The sequence below is a fragment of the Chionomys nivalis genome, chromosome 4, assembly GCF_950005125.1.
Source record: "Chionomys nivalis chromosome 4, mChiNiv1.1, whole genome shotgun sequence".
NCBI lineage: Eukaryota > Metazoa > Chordata > Mammalia > Rodentia > Cricetidae > Chionomys > Chionomys nivalis.
This window is the reverse complement of record NC_080089.1, coordinates 9,783,001-9,810,256: the sequence shown is the minus strand read 5'-3', so window position 1 is coordinate 9,810,256 and position 27,256 is coordinate 9,783,001. Positions and strand designations below refer to the sequence as shown.

General features: G+C 38.3%; 1 protein-coding gene across 1 annotated transcript in view; it reads right to left on the bottom strand.

Annotated features, from left to right (window-relative positions):
• Positions 1 to 3,977: 3,977 nt before the first annotated feature.
• The window catches only part of Pgr (progesterone receptor), a 62,282-nt gene continuing 39,003 nt past the window's right edge, over positions 3,978 to 27,256 (bottom strand). Inside the window, exons 5-8 of the mRNA XM_057767897.1 lie at positions 18,700 to 18,844; positions 15,928 to 16,058; positions 10,945 to 11,102; positions 3,978 to 7,849 (exon numbers count right to left, since the gene is read on the bottom strand). Coding sequence (XP_057623880.1) covers positions 7,694 to 7,849; positions 10,945 to 11,102; positions 15,928 to 16,058; positions 18,700 to 18,844 — 590 coding nt within the window. The 3' untranslated portion in view covers positions 3,978 to 7,693. The remainder of the gene's footprint in view (positions 7,850 to 10,944; positions 11,103 to 15,927; positions 16,059 to 18,699; positions 18,845 to 27,256) is intronic.

Here is a 27,256-nt window from a genome sequence, read left to right as displayed (position 1 = left end):
AGTTTCCTGGGTGTTTTCCACCCTCTCGTTCACAGTGATACCCAGCTGTCAAATCATCTGTCTTTCCTCTCTATCGATCTGTACCTCAGGGAAGAGGTCACTGCTAGAATCCAGCAGGGTGACTGCCCTACTATCTGGAGTTCCTCGCTGCTTGCAGTTGAGAATAAGATGATGCCCAATGTAACACTTTTCAATGTCACCATCATTGTCACAATCACCACCAACACCATTTTGGTTTTCCTGTACTGACACAGATAGCAGAACTGGTGGTGATGCACTAATATAAAGTCTTTAGAAAGCTGGCAGTTTCAGAGAAAAGTGGTGCTTTGATTAACTTTGGGAGTTGAAGTAGATAATTTGCTTCTAGCCATTTTCTTCTCTCTTTTAAGTAGGATATTAAGATCTTAGAAAACGCAGTTAGTTGATATATAGATGGACTGGTGACTATGTAGCCTCATATTAGAACAGTGAGAGATTCTTTAAGCTCTGAGCATATTTAGCTTTGTGTTAGGATAATGGCTGGCAGTTAGCGCGGAACATCACCTTTCGTGGTTTGCATCATCCTGCCATGAACATTGTTCAATAACCAAGGGGACAATATTTACTTTCAAGTCAGAGAACTTCCGAACTGACCTGGGAAGCAACACCCTTCCTTCTAATCCCTTGCCTCTTCCCTCTGTCTGTTTCAAAGCATCAATTTAGAAAAATAAAAATGAAAATTCCTATTCTTTAGAAGTACTTTAAAAATAGAGGCCTGACAACTCTGATTTTTCCTGGGACTACGAGCACCCCGGAAGAGTTATAATATGCGTAATATTTGTGTCAGAAGGTGATCCAATAGTGATGAACACGGTAAGTACAGGAGGCAACCTGTGGAACTTTTCTGCTCTTACCATGTGAAATTCTGGAGGGGTTCTGCCCCACAGAGGAGGAGTAGAGTGCACCTTTGACAACTATGGGGTACGCTGGTGTTAATTCACATACACTTTCCTTTCTGTCTCCCTTCTAAGTCACAGAGGTCTAGGAGGAAGAAAAACTAACGCTCTCTAATGTTCACTGGCCTCAAATCTCTAACTGCCAGCCCAGCTCAGGAATGCTATGATAGAAGGTCACTGGTTGTTTTCCTACTTTAAAAAGTTTAAATTTGTGTTTATCAAATTAAGTCTATATTTTAAAAAATTCCGTCACACTGAGTGTGTTTTTGCATGGCTCAGCAGCTCTAATTGGGATGTATTTGAGTAAGACTTTGCGAAAACAGAACAGCTGTTTAGTAATAGAAATCGAGTTTGGTGAACAGACACTTCAAAAACCAAATTAGGGCAGGAGGATAGCAAAAGTTACCTTCAGTGACAATATACTTTAAGCTTCTGCTGGTCAAAATAACTAATAATAAAAACTCAAAGAAAAATAGCCATCATAGACAATGATGTGCTAAGCTTCATATGGACCCAGCAAGAGAAAAATCATATTTAAATGGGTCTTATTTTAAATAGTGTTTGAAAAGTTGGCTACAGTTGGGGTTGATGAGTAATTTCAAAAGGCAATTAAAAAGTAAGCTACAATGTATTCCTGAAAACTATTTAAAATGCTGCTTCTTATATATTTTACTTACATCTGTCTAAATATGGGCCATGCTGCCAATGTCACACCCGAGAGTTGAGAGCCTGGCTCCGCTTCCTGGAAGGGCTGCAGAGTGGCCCTCCATGGCTGCCCTCTCCACATTTCTCCGAAAGTGCCCTGTCAGTTGAAAGCTTTCACCCAGCTTAAAAATAATGCACTCCCCATTTTGCCAAGAGTCGTAAGAAGGCAAACAAACCTGTGTTTAACAATAAGGTCAGCGTGACACAAGGCAACCAGAGCCAGTAAATCGAAAATGAGGCTGACATTCTGGGACCCATCCAGCAATCCTGCAAAGGTTTTCCAGACTCCCCAGCTGCGTGGAGCTTGGATGAGCCTGGGTGCAGCCTCCAGCCCTGGCCAGAGCTCGGCTTTGGAATGCTGTCCACACTAAGGAGGAGCGGTCCTGTTTTCCTCCCTTTGCAGCAGCCGGGCTGTTACTGCTGTTTAACTCATCATCAGTGCCTCATAAATGCACAAATTCTCCCAGGGAAGGGAAGGATAAATAATGAAAGGAAACCACTCTTTGCTTTTTATTTTAAAAATTGAGACAAAGTCTAACTGTGTGGCCAGGCTGGTCTAGATTGTGCAAGCCTGCCTCAGCCTACACAGTCCTCGGGTTCCAGGAAGGGATCAACACACAGAGCATTTATCGTTAGTTTTGAAGACCTAACATTGGAGATGGGTGGTCCAGGAACCTGGTAGCCTGCAGGACTTCCCCTCTGAGTGTAACCTGAATCTGATGGCTTAGGTCTTGCTCACCTTGGTTCACATCACGTTGTGGACTGTAATTTATGTTGGACTGTGTATTTCATTCTGTGGGTGGACAATTAGCTGCTCTATGGCCCTCTACTCATTTTTACTTCAAAGGCCAGGGTGTGTGAAATGTTATGCTAAAGAAGTGGAAGGCTGAAGGTAGAGGCAGACATAGTGCTTGGTGCCCAACCTCAAATAAAGACAGCAGCAACATTACAGAGCCCTGGCGATCTTTGGCTAATAAAAATTATGCCATGATCTAGTCTAATGCAGGCAAGCCACTTGAGAGTTTACACGTTTTTCTAGAGTATTTGTCTTTGAATTACCTTAGGAATATAAAAGTGAAGATGTTTTCTACATTTGAGAGGTGGATCATAGGACAGAGAAAGCTATGTCTTCCCTGGAGTCTACCCTCTGTCCAGCTCTCTCTATCCTCTGCGGAGGGGTTGCTGAATGACGGAGAAAAAAAAAAAAAAAAAAGAACCCACAGTATCTTTAACTGTGAAAACATATTTTCAAGTCTTGAGTGCTTCTTATATATTAGGCTATGGAGTTTTGGAGATATTTGAAGGATTCATATTTCATCCTGATATCTGATTGATAAGGGCAAACAAATGATGCAATTTACCTATGTGTTCGTAGCAAGAACTGAAGGTGTAGTAGTTATCAAAGGAGTTAAAGTCATCAGCTCATGCAGGCAGGGAGATCCTTAGCATTATCAAATAACAATGGTGTTCGGGGAGTTGATTTTATCATGAGTTTTAGAGGCCATTGTCAAATGTTATAGATGGAATTCAACCCATGGCAAGAGTATAGAGCATATATAGAGCTGTGTTCAAATTAAGCTGTCTGGATTTTATTTATTTATTTTTTTCGCTTTTTTTTTTTTTTTTTTTTTTTTGGTTTTTCGAGACAGGGTTTCTCCGTAGCTTTTTGGTTCCTGTCCTAGAACTAGCTCTTGTAGACCAGGCTGGCCTCGAACTCCCAGAGATCCACCTGCCTCTGCCTCCCAAGTGCTGGGATTAAAGGCGTGCGCCACCACTGCCTGGCCTTTTGCTTTTTTTTTTTGGCTTTTCGAGCTGTCTGGATTTTAAAGAGTTACTATTAGATGTTAGAAGCAAAGGGTGATATTCTCTTTAGATTTCTTATGAAACAGGCTCTAAACTTAAAAGACTATATTTTTTCAGAAAAAAATACATTTCAAATTAAGTGAAATATTTCACAGTAAACAGTGGGAGAAGGAAAACAATTAGATTTTCCAGACCCCTGATTTTGCTATTTTATAGAAAGCATTTGGTTTGACAAAATTATCACCAAAACTCTGGCATGCTGAAGATGGAATTAGAGCAACTGACATTTCTGAACGTGTGGGTGCATGTATGCAGATACATACCCTGTGCCTATTAATTGCAAAGGAGTTGGGTAAGGTCTAATGATATAGCACTAGCTTACACTCATGTAGCTAGCAAATGACCAAGAAGAGGGCATAGCTCTAGGTTAGCCCTTTATATACATCATTAAGTTCATCACTATAAATGGAAATAAGTTAGAAGCTACAAGCTGATGCACCATGGCTACATAAAAAATATTTTATTTCATACCTGTACAGGAGTAAAAGTTAAGGTTCAGTGTCAAAAAGTACAATGAAAAAGTACGGCCTAACTAAGGTGCCATGTTTTTAAACACTTGAAACAAAATAGTTGCACAAAATAATTGATACTGTCCACAATCATCTTTTGAGACACAAATAGTTTTTCTAACCCTTGTAAAGGAAATCTGTCATTAAGTACAAAATCTGCTTCAGTAACATTCAAGTATTTCATGATATAGAGCCTGTGTTCCTCTGCTGTAATTTCCTCTAGAGCAGTCCACAGAACATGACCCGCAGGATGGAGATAAAGGTTACGATGACTAGATAGGAATGGAGTCGTCATACTGAAGTGGTAGAGAAAAGACTCAGCGATGAGGTAACTTCCACTTGGTCATGTCATGTTCTTCTGGGAATGTTTTTCTTTCTAAGCTTAGCCTTAAATAGTAAATCCTGGTGTTTAGACATCTAAACTATGATGGTGATCAAGATCAAAAATATCAAATATTTTTAGGCAGTTGCAAAACAAGGGCCATAATAAAACCCAGTCCTGAAGACAACAGGGCTTAGCTGAAATAAATTATGAAATTCTCAATAGCTTGAATTGAGGCTGTTGCTGTAGACAATGGGAACTATTAGCCAATCAGTGCTTTAATTCAGCAGAAAAAGGACTTGATAAGGACTGCATCCAGGGTTCCAGGGGCTGTTACTTGAGTAAAAGAACTCATGACATTGGCCTTGGCTACATTCATTCACCAATCTCTCACAGTTCATACACCGGCCACAGAAGAAAATTTTACCTAAGTATTCTATATGGCAGATCTTAAAAATATTTTTATTGTGATTATATTTGTGGAAAATGGTATTGAAGACTTTTCCAATAAAGCAATGCATATGCCAATTTAAAGCAAATGAATTTCTGACAGTAGCCTAGATTATATAATTATTAATTAAAAAATACTATCCTTTTCTAGAATTTATCACATTCAAATTATACATAAATAATGGCTTGCCCATATCAAATGTGAAGAATGAAACTCATGTATCCCGTAAGTATCTGATGGCCTTCTATTTAGCATCACTAGATTTACATTACTCCTGGGATGTCCCTTTCTTGAGTTACACATAATTTTCCTCTAGCTCCAGGTTCTATTTAATCTTAACATATTTTCCTACGCTAATAGTAGGGACTCAAAAATATTTGTTCAATAAAATCAGAAATAAGGGGATAATTTTACATTGATATTTGCAATATAAAACAATGGAAGAGTACTTAACTATTTGTAGAATCTTTTATAGGGAAGGAAATATTATTCCATTCATTCTGTTGTAAAGTTTAGAACAGGAAACAGATTATTGTTCTGAATCCATATAAAATATGTTCCCATGTTGTTGTTAAGAAAAGGCAAGCTATCACGGATAGGGAAAACACAGATTAGAAATAAAGAGAAAGAAAGCTGCAGGTAAAGTGAGTGAGAAAGTCATGGGAAGTTTCTTAATGTGATTGGGGAAGTCACAGCAAGGGAACAAATGTAACAGTCCACTCTCTGCCAAGGAACATACGGTCTTTCCACATCACAACCCATAGACCTATGAACCATCTGAGCGGTGCAGCTGGGTATTGCTGTAACTCAGACAACCACAGGGCACTCAATATGAGCACTCAAATCACTATGCGGCTGACTGAGGAAGACTCTACAGAAGCAATACAGGTCTTGAAGGTTGACACGCGCCTGGTTCAAGAGTGAGAGTGGAGAAATTCTGGCCGACAAAGGAACGTAATAGCGGCATATAGTAAGTTGACAAATTAAAGGGCAACTTTTAAGAATGTAGACCAAGATTCAAAAGAATAAAAAAATAAAAGTGTGTGTGTGTGTGTGCGTGTGTGTGTGTGCTTTCAAAGTTCACTTGGAAATTCTGATGTGTAGACAATGGCTGAGCAGAAGTCCCTGAACAGGCATCAGTGAGGAAATAGCAGAATCAGATCCTTTGGCCTGAAAGGTGAAACGAGACTGTGCATACATGTGTGGGGTTATGAAGAACCAGTCAAGATTAGTGTACCTAAGAGACATAGCAGAAGAAGCCATGCAGACCAGTGAGGAAGAGCAGTCTCTTTACTAATGCTGATGGCTGCAGTACCTGGGTAAAGCTTTGGTTGGCCGCTCTGACCAAGGTGCTGTGCAGCCCGTAAGCCAGTATGATTTCCTCATGCACGAAATGAACAAAGTCAAGAGTCCTGATTGATCTTTATTTTAATCTCTCTTCTAAATGTACTAAGGAACTTATTGTTTATGGATGCGCCATAGCCAGTTATTTTTTCTTAATTTAGAGAATTTATTGTTAATTTAGAGAAATTATTGTATATATACATATATGTATATATTAAATATATATATAATATGACTCTAACTGATAGTAATGATTTAATCAAAGCAAACAGTAACTGACTTTTATTGAACTTACCACTTGTGTGAACTTGGCGTGTATACACGTGTGAGCTTTTTTTAAACTAGCAGATCCACAGTAATTAATTTCAGTAAAGAACTATTGTCTGTCTTTCAAATGAATATTTTAAGTACAAATGACAAAGTGAATTGTGTGTTTTATCATCACTGAACCTGGTTGTATTATTTCAAGCAAGTATCTAGGATTTCCTGAAGCAACTCACTCGGAATTGGGGCATAGGCACTCAAAACTTTTCCACCTGAGATTGGGCTATTTCTAAAGCAACTCTTCAGATTCAGAGGGAGGCACTAAAAACATTCCCACCTGAGATTCACTTCCTACATTTCCCTAAAAAAAGGACATTATTCCCAAGAAAGTAAACATATGTACCCCTTCCCTCAGACCTACTTCCTCACATTTTCTCTCCTTGCCTTCAAGGCCTGTTTGATAAAATGTTAATAAGAAGAGATGGGCAAAGGAAGCATTGGAGGAAAGACGCCCTCTTGTTGGCAAGGACACGGACCTACCAAGGGCAACTGACTCTGCAAGGTCGGCCAACACTGGGGATTCCAGTGAGAGAAGAAAGCTCCTGATTCCTGACATTCATAGGGCCGTATTAGAATCTTCTCCCTCAGCAGTACACAGCTGCTGGCTAAGCATTAACTCTGTCGTAGGTCTGCTTCCAACCACAGTTTGCCTAGTTACACAAACATGAACCAGCTCCAGCTCCCTTTCTGTTTTTCTGTTTCATTTTGTTTTTTTTTTCTTTTTCCTTTTTTTGCATTAAAATTTCTTTGAAAATTTGTTTCAGGTTATGAATTTTCTCACAGAAAGGTTACATCCTCGACTACCATTTTAAAGGTTTGGTTTTGGGAGACCACCAACTACCCAGAAGTGTCACCTATGATTTATCGTTAAGGGTGGGGGTGCTTTCCTTTCTATGGGAGATTTGTTAATTGTTAGGTGTAAAAGTTACAAATTCTCACCTGAAAAGTATGAAATAGTACAGATGAGATATAGTTACATATACAATTAATTTTAGTCCTTTTTTTTAACTAAATAAACTCTCAACGAAAATATGGGTACATAAAACACTTTCAAAATTCTACTTAGGCATTACAGAGGAAAATCAGAATCTCCCAGGTTTGCTCATAAACCGACACAGGATTATATGTATACATGGACGGCTTTCAGAAGGACATAAAGGCACAAGACATGACCATCCTACCAAGACAAAACAGACATATCACAAGACTCAATTTTTGTAAAGCAAACAAGGCAAAGACATCACTTTTTATGAAAGAGGAGAGGCTTCACCATGCCCGCCAGGATCTTGGGCAGCTGTGCAGCAATAACCTCGGACATCATTTCCGGAAATTCCACAGCCAGTGCCCGAGACTGGATGAACGTATTCAGGCAGTACAGGTGGAGCTGCTTCACGAGCTGTTGGTTTAGTAAATGGGTAGATATTGTGAGAAAAACAATAAAGGCAGACACTGTTGAAACCCAAGAACTTATTTTTTTTAACACTGGAGAAACCAGTCCAGTTGTTCATTCTTCCCAACATGCAGAAAACTCTCTGCTCTCTAGGATGACATGGGAAATGGTTTATACTCTGATGGAGCGTGCTAATCATAATTTAGAGATTTGTTTTTGTCTTACGTGTGTGAGTATTTATGTGTCTGCACTACTTGCACGCAGTGCTGTGGTAGCCAGAAGGTGGCATCAGGGCACTGGAACTGGAGTTACAGGGGGTTGTGAGCTGCCGTGTGGGTGCTGAGAACTAAACCCAGGTCTTCTACAAAGAGCAAGTGCTATTAACTGCTGACTCACCTCTCCAGCCCCAAATGTATAATGTTTTAAAGCAATGAAAATTAGCTACATTCCAATATTCTAAAGTGAACATTTTGATTTAATTTTCAACATTTTTTCTTTTTATGCATGCTTGTAGACATACACATAGTATTACAAATACGTAAAGGCATACATTTTCAAAACGCAATAATTTCATAAATCCTCTTTGTTAATCACTTTTGAAACCAACAATTTACGGATTCTATTTCAGCAACCAACAAAAATCATAAAACTCAGGGTCTCTGGTGTGTGACCTAAGGACTGTACCACTGAGTAATTCAGCCAGTTTCTCTTTAATATTTCCTTTTTATTTTCTGACAGGCTCTTGCTAAGTGGTCCAGACTACTGAAAACTCTCCCTGTAGCTCAGTGAATTCTGTGAATTTGTGAGCTTCCTGCACTGGCCTGCTAAGCATCACTAAGTACATACAGGCTGTTATACCAACAGTCTCAACTTCTATTTTAATGAACTATGTTATGTACACAATTTTAAAGTCTCATACTACTGCAAGATGGACCACAAACAAAAGAACAGAAGCAAAGTCCAGAAGTTCCCAATAGACATCTTTCTACTGTTACATTCCAATTTTGGCTAAAGCAGTACCCTACATTTTTACTAGGGAGATTAGAATTATTTCCTGATGCATTGAATTTCATTTCTTTCATTGCCCATTTTTATTTTGCAGGATCTGAATGTCTTGTATCTTATTTCTTTTATTTCTCTCTCCATTTGGCACAAAGTCACAATCAACTTCTCTGTCAGGATTATGAACACCACCTCAACATGATTGTGCATAGTAGCAATCCCCTACCCCCATTTTCACCCTGGAGCTGGTGTTCTAGGTCTAGTGCTGTCTTGCTGGTCACAGTACGAATGGAGCAATAAGCAGAGGCTTCTTATTGTTCCTCTCAGTTATTATGCTGGGGCATGACCATACATACCTCCTGGCTTGAATCTCCTTTGCCTACAGCTTTTGTTCAAAAGGAAGGGATCCTAATGTAGTTCTCAGGAAAGGTTCTATCTGAGATGTCCTCTGAAAGACTCTGTGCATGGCAGGCTTTGATGGTGGTGTTGCAATTGTTTGGTTGTTTGACTGGTGGTTTTCCTTTCACCATGACTCTGAAGACACTGCTCAGGCACTGCCATAGATAGTGTTATTCAGAATGCTGGCAGTGTGCATGTGAGTTATTTCTTTTCTGATTGGTATGCTTAGGATATTCTTCTCACTCTTGGTTTGAGCTATTGTAGTGTACCATGGATGAACTGTGCAGTGCCCATGTTCTTCTTCCTTAAATTTAGATAATTCACATCTTTAGCAAAGAGAAGGGACACAAGGCTGGATGACTGCTACCCGCTGAAGGTCCGTATGGGCTACATAGCAAATCCCTGCCTCAAAACTAAGAAAGAAAAGTAAGAAAAAGAGAACTCATAGCCTTCTATTTGAGAAACTTTTATGTTAATTTCCCTGCCTTTATTTTCCTATATTCTTTGTTCTATAAATTCCTATTGATTTGAATTTGGGAATGAAATCTGATTTATCATGTCTTAGGTTTTAAATTATTTTCTACTGAGAATGTCCTTCGTGTTTCATGACTTTTTGAATTTTAATGTCTTTGATTTTGCACTTAATTGCCCCAAAGTTTCGTTTATTCATTTATTTAATTAATTAATTGATTTTTTCTGATAAATGTTCCTTTTTGAAGGCTTTCATTTTTTTCTTTTGCAAAGTACCATAGTATTTCTTTGAGGTTCTGTGAATTTTTCTCCTATATTCTGTACTGATGCTTTATCCTTCAAGTTTCTTCTTTTTTTAAAGCTTTTTATTCTCTGATTTTTACTGTAAAAATTTAATTCAAGTAGCTCATCAACTTCATAAAGTATTCATAATTCAGACACACAAGCTGATCTGGTGAGTAGGTAGTTTTTCTAGGTCTTTGACTGCCAATTTTATGTGGTTTCTTATACAATAGCAATAAAACTGGTTTCTAATATGATATATATGTCAAGTTTTATTAATCTAGCTCCAGTGTTGAACATTTCTGGGCTGCTTATCACAGTAAAGAATAGGAAGAGTAACCCAGAAGGAATGTAAATAATTGAATTTATGATTTCTTTATGCCTTTGAATGGAATCGTGGAAAGCAGGAAGCTCTTCCCTGATTGCCATCAGCAAACATATTTACAAATAAACTCAGAATGGCAACAGTGTTACTTTCTATACTAATGCTTTGAAGCAAAAACACACTTTATAACTTATTCTGAAAAAACATGATAATTTGTCTTGTCCATTAAATTATCCCAAAATGATATACACACTAGTAAAAAGGATATTTGAGAGGTCAACATTGATTACAACGACATGATATTTATAGTCTTTTAAAGCCCAACTGCGAAAAATTTGGAGAAACCACACTGTGACAGCTAAAATTGGCCATCAACTTGACAAGATCTAGAATCATCCAGAAGACAAGTTTTTGGGCACACCTAAGAGGAATTATCTAGATTATATTAGTTTCCATGAATGCTTTGAGAGGTTGTGTTGACAGCACAATACCCTAGGCTGGGGTCCTAGACTGTCTAAAAAGAAAAACGCTATGTAAGACCCAGAATTTATCATTTAATTATTTAAGAGATTAAAGAAATTCACAAAATTCTCAATAAATCATCTGAAAAACAAATACTTACATCATGCAAGCTGTCAAGAAGTTTTGTAAGTTGATAGAAGCGCTGTGAACTGGGGACCACCCCTTTCTGCCTTAAGCCTATCGCCTTGATCAGTTCCCGGATATAGCTTGACCTCATCTCCTCAAACTGGCTTTGGCTCCTCAATCCCTCCAGAGGAACTGCATAGAAATAACAAAAAGTGGCAGTTATGTTAAAAAGATGACACTAACAAACCAGGTAGTGGAGAGGCACACCTTTAGTTTCAGTACCGGGGAAGCAGAGACACTCCGACCTCCAAGTTCAAGGTCAGCAAGTTCCATAAGAGCCAGGGCTACACAGTGAAGCCCTGTATCAAGAAAAACCAGGTACTAGCAATGTATGAATTTCTGAGCTAGATAACTAGCATATCATTTATATAATTTCTATAATATATAATTATATATATAATTGTATAACACATATACAAACAATTTTTTTTAATATTTATTTATTTGTTATGCATACAATATTCTGTCTGTGTGTATGAGGGCACCAGACCTCATTATAGATGGTTGTGAGCCACCATGTGGTTGCTGGGAATTGAACTCAGGACCTTTGGAAGAGCAGGCAATGCTCTTAACCGCTGAGCCATCTCTCCAGCCCCATATACAAACAATTTTAAACAGAAAAATTTAAATAGGTAAAGAATAGTGAAATTAGTAAAATCAGGACGTAAAAATCTTTTAATAGTGGAATGATATATGAACAACTTGTGTTTTAGACTTGTATCTATGAACTATGCATTTAATGTAGCATTTGTTCAAAAGAGCCCTTGGGGGAAAAAAAAAGAGCCCTTGGCATTATTTTATAGTCTTACTTCAGATATCTGTTTTACTTGACTTATGGCCCCATTCTCGGTTTTATTTTACTTTTTCTCTTAAACAACTGTTTGAATTTCTTTATATAGTTTTGTCTTCATGTAAATCTCAAGTATTTCTTATTAAGATTGATCTTGAAAACTACCTTTTTTGTAACTTTAACATTGCTTCATGACATTTTCTATTGCTTTCCTGCTGATGTGAAGAAAGCTGGTCATATTTCAATATTTACTTTATATTCATTGACTTAACTATTCATTGTAGCATGAGTAGTAAAAACACAGAGACAGATATTGGGGTTAAATCTGAAGGTCAGAAAAGCAAAACAGCCAGTCACTGGCTCTTACCTCTACCTCAGTCTGAAATGACGATCCTGCCTTGAGGAATCTCAGAATGAGACTGTCTGTGAGCTGTCTCCTCCCATCTTATATTACACTCTAGGGCTGGGATTAAGGGTGTGCACCTCTACCGTCTGGTTTCTATGGCAAACTAGTGAGGTTACTAGAATCAAAGGTGTGTGTCAACACTGCCTGTTCTGTAAGGCTGACCAGGGTGGCTGCTTTACTCTCTGATCTTCAGGCAAGCTGAATACAAGTGAAGTATCACTACAATTCATTTTCTATTCATTGACTCAGTCACTTTGTTTTCTTGGTATATTTCCAAAGGTTTTTCCAGTCTCCTCTTTCCTTTATCCATGACTGTTAGCTGGCTCCCTTTTCCTTCCTTCCTGACTGGATCTTATGTAACCCAGACTGGATGCAAACTCATTATGCAGCTTCAAATAACCTTGAATTCTTGATACTCCTTTCTTTTTTTTTTTTTTTTAGTAATTAATTAATTTAATTATTAAAGATTTCTGCCTCTTCCCCGCCACCACCTCCCATTCCCTCCCCCTCCCCCAATCAAGTCTTCCTTCCTCCTCAGCCCAAAGAGCAAGCAGGTTTCTCTGCCCTGTGGGAGGTCTAAGGACCACCCACCTCCATCCAGGTCTATTAAGGTGAGCATCCAAACTACCTGGGCTCCCACAAAGCCATTACATGCAATAGGATCAAGAACCCATTGCCATTGTTCTTCTTGATACTCCTTTCTTTACTTCCCAAGTGAAAGGTTTATAACATGAGCCAACAGCTCTTCTAGCTATCATTTATCATCAATTAATTGCGGTGTTCAATACTTTCCAAACAATAGTAACACATAATAGTGAACGTAGGAATTCATGTTTTATTATTTCTTTAAAGATAATTAACTTCTTCCCATATGTTTGCTAATAATTTAGGTATTTTCCTCTGGTCTGTATTTGTGTGCTGACACTGAGCTGAGCATCATCTATGTTTACTAAGAATTTAGGCATTTTTGTTGGGCAGTGTTGGTGCACGCCTTTAATCCCAGCACTTGGGAGGCAGAGGCAGGTGGATCTCTGTGAGTTCGAGGCCATCCTGGCCTAAAAGAGCTAGTCCCAGACAGGCTCCAAAGTTACAGAAAAACCCTGTCTTTAAAAACAAAACAAACAAACAAAAAATAATTTCGGCATTTTCCTCAGGACTGACTTTGTGTGTTTGTGTGCCCAGACCAACCTCCTTTCCCTACAAATTCTCCATGGATCTTAACCACAATTGCTAGTTCTCATATCTTCAGTCCACTTCCCACCCTCTATCCTCACTGCTCCCAGAGCTCACAGTTTTCTGCCTTCACTGCTTCTTTCATTGCACTTCTGTACATGAACCTTCAGCCTCAGGCGAGCTTTATCTGCAGCCACGTATGATTGTCAAGCGGAAAATACAAAACCTCCTCAATTTATGACACTACCCATTGGTGACTTTTTTATTTGTTTTTTGTTTTTCGAGACAGGGTTTCTCTTTGTCGCTTGTTGCCTGCCCTGGAACTAGCTCTTGTAGACCAGGCTGTCCTCGAACTCCACCTGCCTCTGCCTCCCGAGTGCTGGGATTAAAGGCGTGCGCCACCACTGCCAGTCAACATTTGTAATTTTTACTCTGCATTATTTCTGTAAAGTGAATTCAAATTAAAGAGAACTGCACACAGCTACCAAAGGTCTTTAAAATCCGCCAGTTCTCCCACTCCTCAGTGTTGACTGTTTCCTTCTTCTTTTGGATAAAGATACAAACCAAAGAGAGAACAAATCAATAACTCTTTGGTTTTCAATTTTCAGCTGCTCAGATCCTGAATACATGGGGATTCTCATGAGCAATTTTTACAATATTCAATGAATATTTGATTCTTGTGTTACAACCATACAGATATGTGACATGCATGCCTATGATCACTACAATCTCTTCTTTTCATTTACTCCAGAATGTAGTTATTTCAAAATCATGTACCTCTCTTTAAATTTCCAAACAAATCCCTCTAGCTAATTCACACTGACATGTGAATATGAAACTGTTTTTCCAGGTAAACCCCTTTACTAGAAAATTCTTTAAAGCTTGTGTGCAATCTGTTACCTATTACTGGAGTTTTGCTATAATTTTTGTGGCAAATAGGAAATTAAGTTGATAATAATCAAACTTTCCCTTGCAACTTCCCTATTTCATTTATTTGAATTTGTTTTTATTTACCTGCATGTGTGTGTGAAGGTATATACCTGTGTGTATCTGAAGGCATATACACACTGTGTGTGAGTGCTTGTATACACCAGAAGAGGGCATTGGATTCCCTGTACCTGGAGATACAGGTGGCTGTGAGCCACCTACAGCAATGCTGTGAATGAAGCTACGGTCCTTTGCAAGAGCACTAGCCCTCTTCACTGCCAGGCCGTATGTCTAGACTTGCAATTTTTGTTTTACAAAGGTATTTCCTATTTGAGGTTTGAAAAGTTTGTACTTCTTCATTTGTTTCTAAGCAATTTTAACATTTACATTTAACTGAATTGTCTGGATATCTAGAGATATATATCTATATTTTTGAGCAAAATAAACTAATGTTTTTTCTAAATATGAAGCCATTTCTCTTAACACTGTTGCTATTTATTAACTTATATGTTCACTATAGAGTTTAAATAGCTGTTTGACACTTGAATGCATCCATCCACCTCTTAGCACATGGCATTCTAATTCCCCTCATATCTTTGTAATGCTTACCTATTTATCCCATTATATTTAAAGATGTTTTTCCAAACTCTTTGTGCAGTTCTCCCCACTGGCCTAAATGTTATTCAAATTTTCATTAAGATGCATAGGACATGTTAGTACTTTTGTGGGGATTCCATGAGAGTACTCTCTAGTCTAAGGAACTGCCTCTTCTTTCTCATCCCAACCCCCTTCCTCAGTTGTCTGAGATTTGGGCTGCTAGCAGAAGTCCCTGTGATGCTGAGAAAGATACTCGCTTCAGCTCATCCTGCGGTCTTTCTTGCAAATCAAAGCATCAGTTATCTTTCTGCAGGCTGAACCTGCTGTGTGTGGGAAAGGTACAGAGAGGCTTAGTGCATACCACTTGCTAACAGATTCTGTCCTCATTTGTTCCCTTCTGCCATGGCTGTCCTCAACTTTCAAGTCTTGCACCCAAACTTCCACCCATGCCTTATGTGTTCATTTGTAGTCGGATGCAACTAAGGACTCCAGTTATATAATACAGTATGGCCACTATGTGGGAGAAACCTGAGTTTTTCTTGTACACCACCCTCCCCTGCCCTGGAACTGTCTGAGTAACACACACACACACACACACACACACACACACTGCAGATGCACCAAGTCAGTGATCCTTGTGGCCATTTGCTGTAACAGTCAAACCATCCCCACACCGAGAATAGTTCCAAACAAGTGTCTATGTGCTGCACAGTGAATATTTCTGTGTGTGCGTGGTAGGTTTAATAATGGGAAGCATATCTTGTGTTCATGTCATATTAGTTAGCTTGTTAAACTGAATTAGGTAAATAAGTTTGTAATTATATTTCATGTAAAACAAAGAAATCAGCTAGGCTATTTTAGTCTTGTACGACTGGCCAAGAAAAATGAAAAAAAAAAAACAACAACAAAGGTCAAAACTCTTAAGATCAATGACAACATATTAGAGATTACTCCTTCAGAGTTATGATCTATACTTTATACCTGGTATATATGACTATATTTTTGACAGTTACCCTGTGAGTTCAAAAGTAAGGTAATAAGTGTCTTCACGCTTGTGTACTCACTTGTGTTAAGAAGTAGCAAGACTTTCATGCAGAGGAACTCCTCATGGGTCACTTGGAGCTTGACAAATTCCTGTGGGATCTGCCACATGGTAAGGCACAGCGAGTAGAACGATGACTCTTTCATCCTCTGCCTTGCATCACACATGGCACAGAAAAGAAAACCAACACAAAATTTACAAAAAAGCAACAAAAAGCAAACCAGAGCCTATCAGCCAGGTTGTTCTATAATTTGTCAGTAGACAAGATTTTGGCAATTTTCTTTCCTATTGTTGAATTTACTGATATATTTAATAAGAAAACTTAATATTTGATATTTTAAATGCTTCTAAACATTTACTAAATTTTTAAGGGAAAAAATTTAGACATAAAATGACATTAAATACACATTGATCAAAGTTAATATTGTCTTGATTTTATTATCATGTTTTAAATACCTAAATCGACTAAGTGCACTGTTGCAGGAATTGAGCATTTGGAGTCAGAAAATGCTTCATTTACTGAATAACATGTGTATTTGTATGTGTAAATATAATTTTGTGTTCTTGTTAATGAATTGCTTCAGTTCATGAAAATTTACAGCACTGACATTTTTAGGGGATATATGTGGTGTCACATAAAAACAGACAGAAGAATGGTAGTAAACATTAGATAATCGGAACAGTTAAGGTAAGTTCTGAAGATGGAGACATCTTATCTGAGGCATTCTCTCATGAATGTGCTATTTTGTGATGTCAGCATTGGTCAGTGCAGCTAGAGGAACAGTGGGATGAAGACAGGATACCCACACAGAAGGATTAAAGCTAAGCCTGGCCCCCCAGGTCTGTGGCAGGTTATCCAGTTCTCCCGAACCCCAGTTTCTGAATTCTTAAGGAAGGATGCTGAGTTCTTGCCTATATCAATGGACTATAAGTTAAAGAGGAATGAATAAAGCATGAAGATTGTCAACTGTGAAGACATCAGACAAGTGTCAGTTATCAACATAGATGCTTGCAACTTGACTTTCACTATCAGAACAGTGTACACAACGTCATGGGCAAATTCTTACCACCTGAAGACACATGCAGAAAACTCTTTAGATATAACAAATCAAATTGAAATATTTGTAGAAGATTTTATGCTTATTTTTTAAATGTAAATAAGCAATGTCAGGCAAAAATATTTCTGATAAATGTCATTGTTTCCACAAGTATAAAAGTCTGAAAGCTTAATTTGATATGACAAATATTTAATTTTATATTGAAACGTGCATCTCAGTAAGTTTTTGAAAAAATTAAAAATATTAATTTGAGATAAAAATATATTTCCAGACAGGAAGAAAGTACTCTAGTTAATGGCACAAATAATTTAACTTAAACTTTCAAATAAATAAACATAGATTAAAGCCTTTCTGAAAAGGACTCCAAACTCTCAGGAAATAATGCCATGCATTGGCAAACTCGATTTAATAAAATTAACTTACATCTGTACAGCAAGGGGAAAACTGAGTAAAGAGAAAGCCAAAAGAATAGGAGAAATTCTTTGTAAACCACACATTTGACATCAGATTAATATCTAGAATATGCAAAGATCATAATCTAAAAATCAAGAAATCAAATAACCTAATCAATAACAAGCTAATGAAATGAGCAGATAGTTCCCAAAAGTCAGAGTACAAATGGCCAATCAACATATGAATAATGTTCATCCTTATGAGTCATCAAGGAAAAGTTAATTAAGGCTATGTTGAGATTTCATCTTCCCATTTTACCGCAGTCAGAACGGCAGTTAGAATAACAACCCGTTCTGACTCAGTGTGGGCAGAAGGAAACCCTCTACACTGCTGCTGGGAATCTCAACCAGTCCTTCACTAAGGAGATCAGTATAGAGGCTCCTTAGAAGGTAGAAATAGTTCTACCATTGCCTAACCTAAACACTCCTGAAGGCCTCCAAATCAACACATCATAGAGACCCTCACATCAATTCATCAATAGTTATTGCTGCATGATTCACAGTAACCAGGCTATAGGTGGATAAAGAAACTCTGTGTGTGTGCACAGGTATGTGTATACATGTGTGTTTTGTATATACTTCATATCTATAATGGAGCTTTATTTAGATATGAAGGACAAAACTACATTTTTATATAAATGGATATGTTGTTTTTAGATAAATGGATATAACTAGGTATCATGTAAAGTAAATTAAATTGAACTTTGTAAAACATACATTTTCTCTCATTTGTGGATCTAGATTACACACACACATATGTATATATTGTGTCATGTATGGATATATGGCAAATGACACAAAGGTAGAAGAAAACTGTCCAGAGAAATGAAGAGGACTGGCAGGGGCAGGTAGAGATGGAGGACAGTGTTAAAATGCATATACTTATTGAAAATGTCTTTATGAATCCCTGCACTATGTACAGTGGATATAGATGGATAAACCCTGGTGAGATGGCTCAGTTAATGACAGCCTCTGCTGCCAAGGAAAGCGACCTGAATTCAATCCCCAGGATTTCCACAGGTTGTCTTCTGATCTCCATACTGTGCTGTATGTGTGACCACACACTCACAATACACAAAATAAATAAACAAATAAATACATAAAGTATATATACATATATACATGAATAAAGAAAGGTGACTTTATCAAACAAAGCAATTCTCAGAAACTATTTCAGGAAATTTTTGTTTTTTTAGGACACTAAACACAGGATCTTCTATTGCAATGTAGTTTTACAAATCATATCATGATATAATAACAAAAGCACCAAAAATCACAACTTACTCATTTAGGATTAAATCAGGTGCAAAATATAGCATCTGCCCACTGACATGCTTGTAGGACCTCCAGCCCAGGCCGAACACCATCAGACTCATCCAGGAGTACTGAATCAGGGTTATCTGGTCATCAATATGCAAGTTCCGGAAACCTACAAACATTGTGAGAGAAGGCAATCACAGAAATCACGTGAGCAATGTTAAAAATCTGTAGGAAATTGAAACAAGATACTGACATGTTTCCCTAAAAGTCACGAAAAACTCATAAATGACACAGCCTAGAAAGAGACAAGGGGGGAGCTACTTCATATGTCATGAACATCAGTCACTGACTTCGTGCAGGTGGGGATGGTTAACTGAATTAATCATCTGGATTCATGTGTGGTACTGAGACCAATGTTCATGCTGTACACAATGTTAAAATGATGGAAATCAATGCTAGTATCCACACATGGATGAGAACGTGTGGCATTTTTCAGTGCCTTCTTGAGATGATATCCTGTCCTCATAAACCCAGAGTAGCTATGGTGCCTGCATAATCCCTGTATAGGACCTGTACAAGTTCAAACCTGTAGGCATTCTGCATGGAGAAGGGGCACTCAGAAGCCCCAGCCCTTCCCAAGGACCTATAGACAATTGATGGCTTCTCAAGGAGGGAAAGTCAGTTTTCTTTAAGGATGTGGTCCCTGGTAGGTCAACCAGACTCGCATGAATGGCCCCATACGGTGAGTATATGGGCAGCACAAATTTGACCCAGTCAGTTATTAATGGAAAAGAAAAGAAAAAGAAAGTAAAAGAGGACAGGATGTTGGGGAGAGAGAGGGAGGAGTTAGGGAGAAAAGTGGGGGTGAGTTTGCATCAGTTGCATCAGGGAAACACTTGAAGAAGAAAATGCAAGATACTTGTTTTGCATATGAGAGCAAGAAGGATTTAAACATTTCTTTCAGTAGCTTTCCACAAATCTGAAATAAAAGCAAAGAAGCAATATAGGGTAAAAGTGACAAACTTTGGACATATTTGGGAGACCTCAAGAATATTGGTTGCAGTTGAGTATATGAGCTTGAAGCCTGGGAACACATCAGGGAAAGAATATGAATGTGAATGTCACTGTAACTTACAACAGCTGAATAATGACATTAGATTTAATATTTTAAGATTAAATAAAAATAAATGTTTGATGTGAGCGTCAAACTCTTTCCATGAAGCTCTTTGAAAACCACTTATTTTCCTTAAAACTCCACCGTTACCCATTCACAAATGACCTGACTCAGAAATCAAATCAGAGCAACACTTTATCCACTAGCTATTGAGGGAGAAGGCATTTCTTCCTCTGCTGGACATTCAGGTTCTCTGCACATGCTCCCGGTGGCCCCGTTACCATGGGGATAGATGAGGTAGACATTTAGGTCCTCTGCGCATGCTCCCAATGGCCCCATCACCATGGGGACAGTTGAGGAATGGCACTTGTCTTAGTATTCCTTAGCCATCCCTGGAGATGAAAACTCGAGTGTGTCCTCTAACCAGTGGTATCCCAGCAACCTTCTGCTTTTTTGAGGCACATCCTTCAAGGTCTAAATATTCTCCTTCTCATTACTCCTGTCTGTCTCTGCTTGACTACTGAGTCCCTCCGTTTGGAGTTTGGTAACAGTCAATGCTGCTAACAGGGAAAGCGGATCAACGCCCTGCTGCCCTCTGCATCTTGCTTGGTGTGATTTGTGAAGCACACACTGCTAGGATTTTGAATCTGAACCAGCAACGACAAGGGGTGGTTATTTACTGAGTGTGGTAGAGGGTACTGATGGGCCCAAGGGATGTTTGTGTCTGTGAGCACCAGCTCCTTGTCTCATGGGATGTCTCACTTTGTGCCACATTCCAAACCTGTCCTTCACCTCAGCTGAATGGATCCCTGGCGCCCTCTAGAGGTGTTTCCCCTCATTTCTGGTGTGAGATTCAAGGATTTTCCCTCCCTCCCTTCCTCCCTCTCTCCCTTCCTTCTTTTTCCTTTTCTTTTTTTTATGATTAGAATAGTTTGTTTTCCTTTGTTTTGATGGTGTTGACGTCCACAAATCTAACTTACTTTGACTCCCTCAAGCCAAAAACAACTGTGGCATACTAATTTTAGAATTCCTTATTTTCATAAGACTCAACTATTTCTTCAAGTGTGTATGTATATATCTGTGGTATGTCATTTCAGAAAAGTGTGAATTTTAGCACATAGTGTAAATGGTAACGTGTATTATAGTATACTTTATTAAAATATAAGTACAGTATATATTTAACACATAAAGCACAAGTATTGCTTGTCATTAACTATTCAGCATTCTTTGATAAGATCCAGAATCAATTCATAAGAGATATAATTTTTTTTTTACTTTTTAAAATTTTTAACGTGTAGATTCCCCACAGGAGGCACATTTAGAGCTGTGTATTGGTGGTGTGATTCAAAGACTCTGCAGGAAGGCCTGAACTGCACTGCTGACTCTAGCACTGACTTTACACTACATTGAACAAGTTAGGCCATAGGATAAAGATACCAATTCAACAAGTTGCTAAAGATTCAGGATAACTGTTCATTTTTGTTGAGGAATATGCAAATAATTTTTAACCCATCAATGGATACTGCAGCAGACTTCTCATTTGATTAATGACTATAGAAAAGAAACTAATCAAATTGAGAAGCAATCCCCAATTTAAAATAAATGAACTGTGCATGGTACTGTGCTCTTATGACCTCAGCACTGAGAAGCTGTAGGCAGGAGCATCAAGAGTTCAAGTTTATTCTTGGCTACAGAGTAAGTTCTAGGCCAGCTCTGGCTATGGGAAAACCAGTGTCAAAATAACAATGTGTATTAAAAATAAAAGGAAAGAAAAAAAGAAAAATTGCCCCAAACAAAATAAGAGCAAAATTATAAGCCAGAAAGCATTTCCTGTATGTTATGGAAAACATAAATATAATTAAAATATAAAGGCTGTGAATGCAATAAATTCAGAAGACAAATTAGGCATCACTGGCCTGAAAAGATAGCTCAGTCAGCAAAACACTCATCACACAACCACGAGGACCCAAGTTTTCATTCCCAGCATTCCTATAAAAAAAGCCAGGCTTCCTGTATCTCATAATCCCAGAGCTGTGGGGAAGCAGAGACAACTGAGTCCTTAGAGCTGCTGCCAGCCATTCCAGACAAAAGAGTGAGCCCCAGGTTCAGTAAGAGAACCTGTCTTAAAAATTATGGTAAAGAGGAGACGAGACTCAGTGTCAACCTCTGGCGTCCACACATGCACACTCTACTTGTGTGCATATCTGCGTGAATAGGTGCATACAAGTTATATATACATATATGTATATGTATATATATATGTATATATATGCAATTAAGCATTCTTGGTGAAATAATGTATTTGAAATATTTTCAGAATATGGATTCTGTATATATTATTTATCAGAATGTGTCATATGCATATATGAATTTCATTATATATAAAATTACAGACTACTAGAAAGTGAGGCTGAATGAATAGTAACAGAATGCTTACTACGATCTCTACTGATTCACTCATTATATTCTATAACATTCACATTCACTTCGAACCCTCCTAATGTATTATAAAGTTTCAAAGTATTTGATGCAACTATGCTAGAGATTTCATCTTAAGCCTTTGTTTTATACTAATTTCTTACTGGTTTAAAAATTTTTACGAAGTTAAACATATATGACTCTTTTTCTTTTTTGGAAATACCATTCTGCTTGTGTTTCTAGCACTTTATTCTTGTTCTTACATGCTTTTTGTTTCCCTCTTGCATTCCATGCTCATCAATGTCTTGAAATAAAGGAGAACTTTACTTTCTTGTAGTATAAAAGACAACTTTTATTGAAATATTTCAAAACCGACTCAGTTACTAACATTCACAGCAGAACATACGTTTCCATCTGACAGAATAGAACTCAGAAAATAACCTACTCCCTCCCCCTTTTGGAGGTGTGTCTGTGGAAAAGGTCCAATGTTAAATTGACTTGAACATGGCTGACTCAGAAGTCCAAAGTTTCCCCCCATTAACTGCGATACCATTCCAACATTTTATACTAAAACAAAGCCAGGAACACATAGATCAAATTCCTGTGGCGATAATGATTAGAGAGATTTAGTGCATTTGAGATGATAATCAAACTGGAAAAGGGTACTTGTAGGGAAGTGGTGGATGATGGCTCATTGTGCTTAACAAGTAGAGTGAAAAAGGTCCCTTTCTTTAAGTGTCTTGACCTAATAATCCTTGAAAAAAATGACCGTGAATTGTCCAATTCTCAATACTTTAGGATAAAAAAGGCTAAGTAAAAGATAGCAGATGACATGTGAGACTTGCTGTGACTTCCAAAGTTCTATTAAAAATGTACAAGTTGTACTTCTGTTAAAAACTGTCATGAGTTGAAACAGTGGACTTCAACCAAGGCACAGCATGACACATCTCAGGACCTTGGGGCACAACCTGCAACTGTCGCCATGTTTGTGCATTTCACCAACACATTCAATGACCTGTTGTGATCAAGATGTTACTTGTCTCAGAGGCCAGTCTTGAACCTAAGACCCTTCCCTGTCTCTACCTCTTCCCGAGTGTTGGGATTCAGTCTAGGAAGATACAGGAAAAATTAGAGTGTGAACGCTTAAGGGTGGTAAGAAGCCAACAGAATATGTGAGTGAAGGAATGGGCCTCTGGGTAGAGAAAACCCAGGATGAGCAAGAGAGGAACTGAGCAAAGACTCCCAGCAAATGTACCTTAGATTTTGTGGGATGAAGGGATGTTTAAGAGGAGTGCTGTCACTTCCAGAACTGGGCTACAGGAGGGCCATGGGGTTTAAATACAGAATTTAGACTTTATTCTGAAATGGAAAATGGAAAACATGATTGGTTACAATTATTTTAGAAAGATGATTCCTGGGTTAGAGTATTGTTTGAGAGCTGAAGTGTAGGTAAAGACATAAAAGTTGATGACCAAACTAAGCTGCATCACGAGCCATGGAAGTAGCAGTATAAAGAGTCATGTATTGATGTAGGAGTGTCTTCTATCTATCTGTTGCTTTTATTGGTTAATTAATAAAGAAAACTGCTTGGCCTGATAGGTCAGAACATAGGTGGGTGGAGTAGACAGAACAGAATTCTGGTAGGAAGAAAGCAGAGTCAGTCAGATGCCATAGCTCTCCTCTCCGAGATGGATGTAGGCTAGAATCTTTCCCAGTAAGCCAACACATCGTGGTGCTACACACATTAATAGAAATGGGTTAATCAAGATATGAGAGTTAGCCAAGAATAGCATAGATATAATGGGCCAGGCAGTGTTTAAAAGAATACAGTTTCAGTGTAATTATTTCGGGTAAATACACCACAATGTATTGAATAAGAAGTGTTGATACAGCTGACAACCAGCCAGATAGGGGATGAAGGAAAAGAGAGGCAAAGATGGTTCTGAAGGCCTAGCTGGGGTGTCATTTCAGAATACAGAAAAGTGACATATGAACTGTAAAGACATGTTGAGTTGGGAGGGTCATCTTGGTGGAGATGTGTTATGAGCTTTTGGACTATATGGCTGAAAGGGTTAGGCTGGTGCCATTATTCAATTGTCATTGGAGTGGAGGGGGAAAATCAAGGCTACGAATGTGTTCATTTAAAATGTGCAGCCTGAGAAGCCAGTAGAATAGAGGACAGAACTCCAGACAGGGAAAATATATGGTGTGGGTGGAAGAACAAATATGCAATGACTAAAAGTTTGTGGGAGAAACCAAGTACCTGGAAGGAAAGCCATGAACAACAAAGGATGAGATTCACCAGCAAGTAGTTACTCTACCAATAGCCCCCAGGCATCGAAGTCTGTCATGGGCTGAGAACAGTCATTCAACTTTGAACATTTTTCAAAAGTCAACATTGGTGATGGCAATTTCTTTTTTTTTTTTTTTTTTTTTTTTTTTGGTTTTTCGAGACAGGGTTTCTCTGTGGTTTTGGAGCCTGTCCTGGAACTAGCTCTGTAGACCAGGCTGGTCTCGAACTCACAGAGATCCACCTGCCTCTGCCTCCCAAGTGCTGGGATTAAAGGCGTGCGCCACCACCGCCCGGCTTGGTGATGGCAATTTCAATGAAATAAAGTTAAGGAATAAATTTTGAAAATCTTCATAAAAGCCTTGGTCAGGTCAAACTTAACTTCTGGAAGGCTACTTTTATACCTCTCTCATCACTTTTTGAAGACAATACTTTGAAATATTCGTTTGTTCATGGGAAAAAAGAAAAATCTTTGTCACACTGCCACTGACTCATGTTTGAAAGCTAGAATAAGATGAAAATATTGTTCCTGTCTTCAGGTCCTTATGTCAAGCGGTTCATTGAAACCAAGAAGGGATGTACTCAAATGGGCAACCATTAGAGTGCTGAAGCACAGCCTTGAGTAGATATCTCACCAAGTACAAAGAAAATACAGGAAAATGTTTTCCCTGTACTCTTCAATTGTTTTAATTCTTCTACAATTTACTGATAGAGAAGCTGAATTTGCATTTTGAATAAGTACATACTAATTTAATTTTTGTCTTCTCTACCTTTCAAGATCCTACTCAATCTGCCAGTGATTTATGTGAGCAATTATTCTTCACCACTAGTACCCAAATCAATTTCTTGCCATTGGTTTTTGAGTAATTTCGTGATGAAATCATCAGAAGGTCAGCACTTACAGCAGCAGTAGTCAAGAGTTCATTTACATGGATATATTTTCTCAGTAACTACTAAAATGTTTCATTACTCTCCTGTGGGGTAACTGAAAAAAATCAACTTTTGATGTTAAGAATCCCTATATTTGAAAGATGGAGGATCACTGTCACCTGTTTTCATTACTATCAAATCTTATTCACAATTTTCCTTTCCTGTAACCCCCCAGGCACACAGATTCTTCTAACCAAAGAGTTTTCTCTTTCCACAATTAATTTGTCTCCTTTCTCATTCCTTTAGAACCAGTGTTGAAGGTATTCATCTGTCCCTATTCCATTTATTTCTGTGTCTTATGCTATTGTTAGGTGTCCTACATCTCTTTCTGTGTTGAAAGCTTTTTAATAGAGGAAATGTATATTGTTAAGTTTTAAAATTTTGTAGATAACATCACTTCATGTTTTAACTAGGAATACAATGCTCAGATACATTCCCACATAAAGTCATCCACAAGCAGATGCTAAGCAACAAATGGAGTATATTCTATGAGGTGGCTTATAAATTTATGAATACAGCAATTACGGTGGCATATCAACAACAGTGAGAGATGATACAAAGAGGAGAAGAGGAAACCCTGTCTGGGTAACAAAGAACCCACGACACCTGCAGAGTCACACCCAAAGCTGTCATTGAATCACTCTAAACTAATGCTTTTAATTTGATTTTGACATCTTCTTCGCTGAGCTTTTCTGTCAACAGGTTTTTCAACAGTGGATGTGCATGAACAAATGCAGCTATATTGTCATTGTGAATATGTAAATTCACAACCTGGCTTATGGTTTAGGCTTCTTTAACAAAGGTCCATTTTTCACACAACTAATGATATCATTGCAAATGAGTAACTGAATAAAATAAATTTCTCTTCTGTGCTAACCGGTGCCCACATGGAAGGTGTGCTTTTTCTAATTCATTCACGCCATGAACCTGCCGTCTGGCTTTTCTTCCCAGCAGCACTATTTATTGTTAGAATCTGCACTCAGCATGCATGTGGGTAGGCACTGATTGAGTCACTGAGCAAGAACCTGGTGTGACTAATTGTGTGTGGAGTCAGCTAACGTCAGTTCAGAGTCTCTAATAACAGCGGGCCATGGTGATCATTACTCTTGACTGCTAACTTGCCTGGGTTTAGAACCAGCTAGGAGCCCAAACCCTGGCCTGTCTGTGAGGAGAGAGATGATCCACCACCCATGCCTGGGATTCACACTGGATACAAAGGTGAAGCAACACTGAACATCAGCATTCATCTTTCTCCCTGCTGACTGTGGGCATAACAGGACCAGCTGCCTTCCTCTCTGAGCACAATACCTTCCCGCTCTGATAGACTGTGTCCTCTTATGAGACAAAATAAACCTCCACCCCCTTAAGCTACTAGTTAGCAATTTACAGCAATGAGAAAGGCAACAATAATAACATTGAATTCATGTCCCTTTCAGTTCTTCTCAGAGGAAAACTGGTTACCAGTTCCTCAAGCATCTCTACAGCCATTCTGCAGTATCCCTTTAAATGCACTGTTCGCAAGTGAGGCTTAAAGAGTGCAGTCCACACAAACTTGGCTCACCTCAGTGTTGCCCTTGTGTGTCATTAAGAGAATCAGAGGGACTCATCAAGGTGTGACCATTGTTTGGATTTGCCACATATGAATTATATTCTGCAGCATTTGAAAAGTTGCCACCAAATTCAGTACAGAAATTTCTTCTCATTATTTTTCAGGTTAGTGTGGAGGTAAAAATATCTTGATATATAAACATTTTAACATAAAAACAGCTTTTATCTAAAATTAATAAATGTTCTTTTTAATTGCTTTCTTTCCACTGACAGTAAATCTT